General features: G+C 37.4%; 1 protein-coding gene across 3 annotated transcripts in view; it reads left to right on the plus strand.

Moving 5' to 3' along the window:
• Positions 1–892: 892 nt before the first annotated feature.
• LOC107718457 (podocalyxin-like protein 2) overlaps positions 893–9,880 on the plus strand; it is a 19,275-nt gene continuing 10,287 nt past the window's right edge. Inside the window, exons 1-2 of one of the 3 annotated variants that reach the window (XM_016525538.1) lie at positions 893–1,213; positions 6,549–6,809. In XM_016525538.1, coding sequence (XP_016381024.1) covers positions 1,180–1,213; positions 6,549–6,809 — 295 coding nt within the window. In that variant the 5' untranslated portion in view covers positions 893–1,179. The remainder of the gene's footprint in view (positions 1,214–6,548; positions 6,810–9,880) is intronic. The other 2 variants (XM_016525536.1, XM_016525537.1) reach the window with 2 other exon arrangements.

A 9,880-nucleotide genomic window follows, 5' to 3' on the forward strand; every position in this document is an offset into this window, starting at 1 on the left:
ATTTTGAATTTATTTCTCAATTTTTATTTTTCCCTCAAAATTCTGAGTTTACACTCGCACTTCTGACTTTCTTCCTCAGAATTCCAAGTTCAGGTTGTGAGGAAAAAACGGAATTGTGAGATGTAAACTTTCAACTGTGAGGTTATAAACATGCAATTCTGAGAAAAGTTCGAATTGTGAGAAATAAAGCGCCATAATTTTAAGATAAACGGTTGCAGTTACCTTTATTTTCTGTTTGCAGAAACAAGCTCGCAAAACGTACCGAAAGCAAATAAAAACACTTTTTATTTTAAATTAAATCACTACAATTAGAGGCGGACAGTAGTGAAGTATTTTTACTTTACTCAAGTAAATTTAAAATTATCTGTAGTTTATCAGTGTTTTTCTTTGGAAAACTTTTACTTCACTACATTCCAAAGCATAATGTCTTACTTTTTACTGCACTACATTTCATAAATAAAAGTTGTTTGTTTTACCTTTCATACTTAAGAACATTAAAAATGTAGTACTTTCTTGTACTCAAGTAAAACTTTCAATTACTTTTACTTGAGTAAAAGAAAAAAAGTAATAGATTTCTAATGTAATTAAGTATTAAATGATATATAATATGAAACGTAGTGCAGTAAAAAGTGCTTTGGAATGTTGTGAAGTAAAGTTTTCTAAAGAAAAACACTGATAAAGTACTGACACCTGAAAAGTACTTTTACAGCAGAGTAGAAATACTAAACTACTGTCCGCCTCTGACTACAATCTTGTTTGATTATGCGCTGTGTGGAATGGGCGTGGTTAATCATAATCGGCGCTTTCTGATTGGTCGACGTCAGGATTCCATCGCTGACCGTTTCGTGCTGTCGCTAAAACAAGTTGATCGGCGGGGTTTAGGACCCTGCGTCGCTGCAGCGGCTCGCCTGCAATCACTGCGCCAGGAATCAAACCCTCCAAAATCCTCAATCTATCGCTGCAAGAAGAGCAGCAAACGAACCTGTTTTCCTCGCAGTCACATCACGCTTCGTCTGCCCGACAACTGACCTTTTGTGCTCAGTTCCGATGATTAATTCGTGTTAGTGCGTCTCGTCTAGCGCACACTGAGGTCACTAAGTCACATATGATGCACATGCGAACGAACTGAAACGCTACTGACGCGATTATTTCTCACCGCGATCATTTAAAGCCGCAGAGATGTCAGTCGCGTCTGTCCAGTGCCTGATGTTGGGTGAGTTCAGTATTTTTTTTGTGTTGTATGAATGCATATGTAAATATATTACAACATATTTAATTTTGTATTGTTTTTATAAAAATATCAATGCATTGTATTATTATTCCGTATTAATTATATTTTTTTATAAACTAATCTATTTTATGTGAGAATGTGTGTATTTAAAAATATTTATAGCCTGGTGTAATGTTAATGTGTGGTAAAAAAAAAAAAAAAAAAAAATTTACTGATTATTTAATCATTGATAAATGTCAGAATACTAGTTTTGTAATCTGGTACAGTAATCACAAGGTTTGATTCATATTGTGTCTGAAACCAATGTGCATCATTAACACTTCTCATTGTTGCCATAAGTGGAGGGAAAAAGGCATTTTCTGAGATGATCATTTATGATTTGTTGATGTGCTTTGCTTGTCCTCATCCCCAGTATGAAGAGTCCAGTCATTGAAGTCATTCAGATATTTGTGTTATTGATCTGGTAGTGCAGATTGCGGCACACGCCCCTTTTTCCTCCCTATCTAGAGACCGAGCTGATGTATTCAGGTCCGGTCAGCATGATTCATCATGTAACTGAGAAAAGAACATTTCGCAGCTGTTGTGGACGCTGATTGTGTTTGGCACGCCGTGTGTGTGATGGCTTGTTATGGCCATGAGGCCACGGCTGACAGATTGTGCTGGTCAAAAGCCGCTCCAGACAGACCGATGACCAGACACAACAATGACAGGTCAGGTTTGTTTAGTCTAATGGGCAGCACAGATGCAGGCTCAAGCCAAGTCTCTGTTCAACACCCCATTTCACTCTGAAATCAACTGGCATTTGATTCTTTGCTCACCCTCTTTGAGTATTTTGTAACATACCATGTTAATAGCTTAGTATTTTTTGAAGTACATTGGAGTGGCGTGTAAATGCCATGGTAAATAGGAAATTACCATGATAGTACCATGATGTTATGAACCAGATATATTAGACTATCATGTAAATATCATTGTATATGCATTTTGCTGCCATATATATATATATATATATACACAGTGTGGTATTTTTGGACATGCTACCATGTTTTTAGCATGGTAATCACTCAATAATACCATAATATATATCAAAATATCGTTGTTGTGGTATTATTACTATGGTAATACATTGTTTTTTGAACTTATACTATGATATTCTTTAAAAGTAGATTGGATTTCGGTATAGTGAACTACTGATGTCATGGTATATGTCAAAATACTGTATTAATATTTAGCTTATAGTTACTGTCCCTTATGAAAATTAACCATGGTTTTCCTGTTGAAAAAAACAGCATATGCTGGTTGGGTATGTTTTGATGCTGGTTTGAGCTGGTTTAAGCTGGTCTTTTGCTGGTTTATGTTGGTCCTTTGCTGGTTTAAACTGGTCCTTAGATGGTCATGTGCTGGTCTTAAGCTGGTCGGACCAGTTTAGGACAAGCACATGACCAACTAAGGACCAGCTTAAACCAGCTCAAACTAGCATCACAGCTTCAAAACATACCTAACCAGCATATGCTGGTTTTTTTCAACAGGGTTGCTACACTAACCATAGATTAACCATCATATTTGTAGTAAAAATGTGGTTATACAAATGGTAATCAATATACCAAAAAACATGGTTACACTTTTACTGTAATAAATACATGGTTAATTTTCTTAAGGTTTTTTTTTCAGTTTTTTGGAGTACCATGTAGATACCATGGTAATCACACAATACCACGATGTATATTAAAATATCACTCTGTTTTTGTGGTATTACTCTGGTAGTACAATGCTTTTTGAATTTATATCATGGTGTACCATATAGTAAACATTTCATGTCATGGTATATGTCAAAGTACATATCCTTGGAGTACTATGTAACTACCATGGTAAAGACTCAATGTTATGATAAATATCAAAGTATTTTTGATATATCCACCGTTTTTGTGAGATTACCATGTTTTTATTTTTAGCTTATTCCATGGTATTCTTTAAGTACTTTAGCATACCATGGTCAAAGTGCTGTATTGCCATTTAATTTAGGTTATTGTTACAATATCACTATGTACTGTAGATATCATAGTGGTTTTTTTCACATTTCCTTGGAGTAATCACCTAATACTATAATATACCGGTATATCAAAGTATTACCCTGTTTTTGTGGTATTGCTTTAGTAATACAATGTTTTTAGAACTTATACTATGGTATATTTTGAAGTACGTTGGCATACCATATCGAAAACATTTGATGCCTTGGTCAAAGTACTGTATTGCCATTTAATTTAGGTTATAGTTACAGTACAGTCATGTTTATAGATAGCATCTTTAATTGGACATTGCACCACTAGAAATACCATGGTATATGGTAATAATTCAGTACTGTGGTACAACTCATTCCCTCTTTAGCAATATCAGGCACTGCAGACCTGCAGCTGCCAGTCTTAGACTATAAATCTGCCTCCTAACGCTCAGTGCCACCTGCACCCACAGGCACTGCTGCATTGTAAGCTGGCACAGCCCAGAAACCCATTCAGGTCAGGTGACATCAGCATTTCTCTCGCCGCTGAGCCCATCTTGACTTGAGCCGCTCGTATGAGACGTGGCTTTTTCTCCGAGAGGTAAGAAAAAGCGATAGAGAGGATTTTAGACAGATAAATAATTGGCAGCTGTATGTATTCACAGTGTGTTGCTGAAGTCCAGGTGGCTCACACTTCAAATTGGGCCAAGCTTTGTCGGGTTTGATGATGAATCATTTTATTCTGTGTTCAGGCTCCTCGTCTCTTTCAGAGAGAGTCTGATACTGGCGCTGGCTGAACTGCTCATATATTTAGTACAATAGCTGCTATGTGACGGATCCGTGTTCGTATCAGATGGCAAAGGATTGTGGCGTCTTGGTCTGAACGGATGAATGTGCACTATTTTAAGACATCTGAAATCAGTCAGACAGAAACAGGTGGGCGCTGGACATGCTGCGACTGCTATGATATGAAACCACAGTGTAGAAGATGTCAAGAACATGTCTGATTCATATTCATTACCATTTGGATTTTTTTGAGCCATGTGACATTATTTTCATGATATTTATTGCTTATTTATGTATTTGGAGTGACATGATGTAGATAGGTTATTGACAGTTTTTATTCATTTATTTATTTATTTTCTGTATACATCAAATCTTCCTGAAATAAGAACTTAAATGACCAAATATCCTGTATTTTCATCCCGACGTTGGAAATATTTTTGGGGTATATTATTTGTCTCAGGAAACACACTAAATATTAAATGATAAGCATAAATAAGTAGATTTTTATTAATTCAGAGAACCGAGTAAAGGGAGATTTTTTTTGAAGTTCTTACAAACATTTTTAGCAAAATATGTCCTCTTTTTAGTTGTGTCTCTCTGCAGTTGTTAAAGGTCTTCTTTTGTTTTCCAAGTTTATGTGCAAATGATTCATCTTCATGAGTTTCATTAGCTTTTATGATTAATGTACCATCTAACGTGTGTCCAAACTTTGAGAGCATCTCTGGGGCACAAGGCCAAGGAGCAGCCGTCAGCAAATTCACATTCTTTATTCGCTGTTCAACCGAGGTCAGAAGTAGCCTTGCAGAAACCGGAATCCACTGAGGCACAATACGATTGCGTCAACCATAATTAATGTGATCTACTGGGGTGGGACGTTGACAGTTTTTAAGGACACACATCACAGAGATAGAGGTGACTCTGTGTTTGTTACGTCACTTTTGGGCTGGTTTATTCGGTGGTACATGTTTAGGAAGCATATAAACTTGGAGGAAAAGCCCCAAAATTGTAATTCTGTAATTAGTATTTTTGTTGTAAACTACTATGACCATTGTTGACCAGTGACCATGTAGGGATTGTGAAGCTCCAAAAACGACAATAAAGGCACGATGAAAGTCCATATGACTTGTGCACTGTATTCCAAGTCTTTTGAAGTTGTCTAATAGTTTTGCATTAAGATCAGACACAAAGTAATTATTCACTGATAATCTCTAAAATATCATTTGGATCATTTCCAAGAACCAATGGCGTTCGGCATCATCGACATCAAGCCTGTGCATTGAGTTTTCGCGCCTTATTTGAATGCAAATAAGAAAGTGCCATGGCAACAAAGTTGTTGTATAATGTCCCAATTTTGGAGAATTGTATGCTAGCTCTTATTCTGCAGGTGTACAAGTGACATTTCGTTGCACTTTTCCCAAGTTGAATGCTGGATCATCAGACTTCCGAGTTCCAAGAATAGAATGTAGCATTACTGATAAATGTAGAATGTTTGTCAGAAAACAAAGTGGTCTTTTAATCTTTAATTCTCTTTAATGTACTAAGTAAATTTGGTTCAATTTGGTTATTTGGGATTATACTCTCCAGCAATATCCCATTTTGGAAGTTTCCGCAGCATTGCATGGCTTGAGTTCACTGGCCGTCCCGGGTCTGTAAAACCACTGGAACGTTTCCAGAAAGCAAAGTTGATCAATTCATAAATTGGAGCAGGAAGTGGCCGGTTTTTCCATCCTGTTAATTACCACACAATCACACACACTTGCTAGATATAATACCAGAGTTGCCGAGGCGTACGCCTGCTGGTCTCCTTAATTAAACCAAGCCTCGCTAGAGAATATATTTCATTAAACTGATCCATGAATAAAAACTAAAGCCGTGTCAGAATTAGAGAACTGTGAATTGGCTTTAAAACTCCAACTTAGCTCCAACAGAAGGGTAGTTGCAGAGTTCCCCCCCAGTTGTCGCCTTTTTCAGCTGTCCAATGTTAAAACCAGCACTAATCCTGTGGTGACCTGGTAGGGCGAGGAAAGATAAGACCGGGTGATTTGAGAGACAACACTAAGCCGCCATGATAGGGAACCATCTGTGGTTGAAGCCCATCGGGGCCAGGGGCCCGTTCTTCGTACGTCGCTTATTACATCCGAGATGAAATGTCACATCCAAGATGATATCATCGCGCTAATCAGGATCTGGTTAATTCGGTTCTTCGAACGCAGCTGTTGTTGATGATTAGTCTGGCTGGATTGAGTTATCTGAGATAATTGCGCGTTCATGGGTTGGTTTAAAAGGGGTTATGTATCGATACTCGAAACCACGATCAGCAATGCAGCGATTGGCTGGCGGCACAAGATGTCTCCAGTCAGAGTTTGATGGATCTATATACATCCTTGAAACCATCTGTCACTGTTGAAGCTATTAAGAATAATTCATTTGCGGTGAAAGAGTTGGTTTGGTTCATTAGTGCTGATTTTGATCTGTGTATTCAATGAGCCCGAGTTCAAAAAGTGAGCTTTTTAAATCTCTTTTCCTTTCATTTAGGTTCAGTTTTCCTGGTTTTGGTGTGTGCCGAGGTTCTGAGCGCTGGTCCAGCGCTCCTACCCAACCCTCTCCGCTCCCACGGGCCAGTTCTGGATGTTCCCGAAGGCTTTAAGGAACACGATGAGGTCTCGAGGGATCGCAGGCCTGGCTTCATGGAGAGTTCTCAGGAGAGCTCTGGATTCTTCAGCGAAGACAGCGAGGATGGCAAGAACACTCAAATCGAGACCAAAGACAGCGGTGTTGACCTAAGTGCCATGAATGGTGAGTAGAAGCAGTAAGTCGAAACATGATTCATGCATGTTACTCGAAAGTCATCAAGTTTGTCTATGTAAACTTTAAAAGGCATAAAGACTTTCCTTTTTCGTCTGACGTCATGAATCTCATTTGTCAATTAGAGGTGTAAATATTCGCTCTGACAATGGTATGACTTCATTCAATTACAAACAAAATTTGGTTGCATATTTACGATCAAAAATGGGTCACGTACTTGACTTTTGTCAACTAGGGGTGTTAATATATTCACTCTGACAACAATTTGACTTGATTCAGTTATGAACGAAATTTGGTTGCAATATTACGTTGGAAAATGCGTCAAGTGCTTGCCATTTGTTAACTAGAAATGTAAATATATTCACTCTGACAATGTTTTGACTTGATTCAATTTTGGACACAATTTGGCTGCATTTATGATCAAAAATGGGTCAAGTGCTTGTCATTTGTTAAATAGAAATGTAAATACATTCGCTCTGACAACGTTTAGACTTAATTCAGTCATGAACAAAATTTGGTTGCAATATTATGTTTCAAAATGATATATAATTTCACAACCAAATGTAGTTGTTGTTTTTTTTTTTTGCAACCAAAATCAGTGATCTGACGTGATTGAATTATGAATGAAATTTGGTTGCATATTTAAGATCAAAAATGGGTCAAGTACTTGACTTTTGTCAACTAGGGATGTTAATATTTTCGCTCTGACAACTAAAGGACCTAATTCATTTATGAACGAAATTTGGTTGCATATTTATGGCTGAAAATAGGTCAAGTACCTATCATTTGTCAGCTAGGGGTGTTAATACAGTATTCGCTCTGACAACGATTTGACTTAATTACGAGCAAAATTTGGTTGCAATATTACATTCGAAATTGGGTCAAGTGCTTGACATTTATCAACTAGATGTGTAAATATATTTGCTCTGACAATTATTTGACTCGATTAATTTCCTATTGAAATTTGGTTGCATATTTATGTTCGAAAATGGTTGCAAAATTATGCTGCACCTGTAAATTGTGCAACAAAGGCACTGAATGACAACAGATTCATATTAAGTCAGTATCTCTGTATGACTCAGCCTCTAGACACAGTTATTTAACTCGCAAAAATGAGAGGCAGTTAGAGTTGTAAAGTGGTGTGAACAACAGCTTTTAGGACTCATTATCGTGCGTCATTTCCTCGACACCTGCAGTCCCCTCCTGATGTTTACCTTATTTTTGTTGATTAGAGTTTTGTCGACTTTAACAATTCCATTGATGTTTCTTCAGTCCACCCTGCGGTCGTGGACGTGTTTGGCAGCAGTGAGTAGAGAAAATATACCCACTTTCTACACAACGCCTGGGAATTAATGTGCCCGAAAACAGTATTATTTTTAGTTCACCTGCTAGCTCGCTAACTGCAGTGGCCTGTTTCCGGTGTGTGCGTATGAGACAGAGAGAAGGACGGAGCTATCCAATGATTTTCTGCCGTGAGGAGTGTGACATTTTTTGATTTTCTCTGGTGGATATCAGCTTGATTCAACTGGCACACTCACGCTGTATGCCAAGTGAGACATTACTGTTTTCATTTCTCAAATTAGTGATTTGAACAAACCCATAATCCTACATATTAAACCTTGGCACGTAACTCACTCGCACTCACGTTTTCTTATGAAACATTTTTAGATTAATAGTTGGTCTCTGTGGGTGCACTGGATGGACCTGAAGACAACAACACAACTATCTGCTTTAGAACTTGAGACAAACTTGAAAATGTTTGGTTAATTGTTTTACACAATCGCACATATGGAAGATGAGTGAATTTGCGCACACAGTAAATCTGAGCGTGAACACGAGAGCCCATCACACTCAACCGCTGCTGAATGAGTAACACGCTGAATGAGTCACACCGCAGACAGGCTTGACTGATCAGCCATATGGAGAGACAGGTGGACACAACTATGACTGAAAGCTTGTTTGTTTGTGTGTGTGTGTGTGTGTGTTTGTGTGTGTGTGAAGACACTTCCAGGTGTGGTGTTATCTCCTGGCTCTGTGTCTGCACCTCCTCAAAATGAGCGTTTATCTGTTTAGGAAATAGACAGAGACTTTCTTTTGCTCAGTCTATCTGTCTGTCTATCGATTTATCATTCTGTCTATCTAGATGTTTGTTTAGACATTTTGCTATCTATCTATCTACCTATCTATCATTCTGTTGTTCTATCGTTCTGTTGTTCTATCTACCTATCATTCTGTTGTTCTATCTATCTATCTATCATTCTGTTGTTCTATCTATCTATCGTTCTGTTGTTCTATCTATCTATCTATCGTCTGTATCTGTCTAGACTCTAGACGTCTATCTGTCTATTGTTCTATCTATCGCTCTATCTGTCTATTGTTCTATCTATCGCTCTGTCTGTTGTTCTATCTATCTATCTATCTATCTCTATCTATCTGTTGTTTTATCATCTATCTATATCGTTCTGTGTGTTGTTCTATCTATCTCTATCTATCTATCTCTATCTATCTATCTCTATCTATCTATCTCTATCTATCTATCTCTATCTATCTATCTCTATCTATCTATCTCTATCTATCTATCTCTATCTATCTATCTGTTGTTTTATCATCTATCTATATCGTTCTGTGTGTTGTTCTATCTATCTATCTATCGTCTGTATCTGTCTAGACTCTAGACGTCTATCTGTCTATTGTTCTATCTATCTATCCTTTATTCGTTCTATCATTCTGTCTGTTGTTCCATCTATATATCGTTCTATTGATATCTATCTATTGTTGTCTGTATCTGTCTAGATTTTTGTCTAGACGTCTATCTGTCTATTGTTCTATCTATCTATCTATCGTTCTGTTGTTTTATCATCTATTTATATCGTTCTGTTTGTTGTTCTATCTATCTATCTATCGTTCTGTTGTTCTATCTATCGGTCTGTTGTTCTATCTATCTATCGTTCTGTTGTTCTATCTATCTATCTATCGGTCTGTTGTTCTATCTATCTATCGTTCTGTTGTTCTATCTATCTATCTATCGTTCTGTTGTCCTATCTATCTGTCTATCGGTCTGT

The sequence above is a fragment of the Sinocyclocheilus rhinocerous genome, unplaced genomic scaffold (genome assembly GCF_001515625.1).
Source record: "Sinocyclocheilus rhinocerous isolate Xijiao unplaced genomic scaffold, SAMN03320098_v1.1 scaffold92, whole genome shotgun sequence".
Taxonomy (NCBI): Eukaryota; Metazoa; Chordata; class Actinopteri; order Cypriniformes; family Cyprinidae; genus Sinocyclocheilus; species Sinocyclocheilus rhinocerous.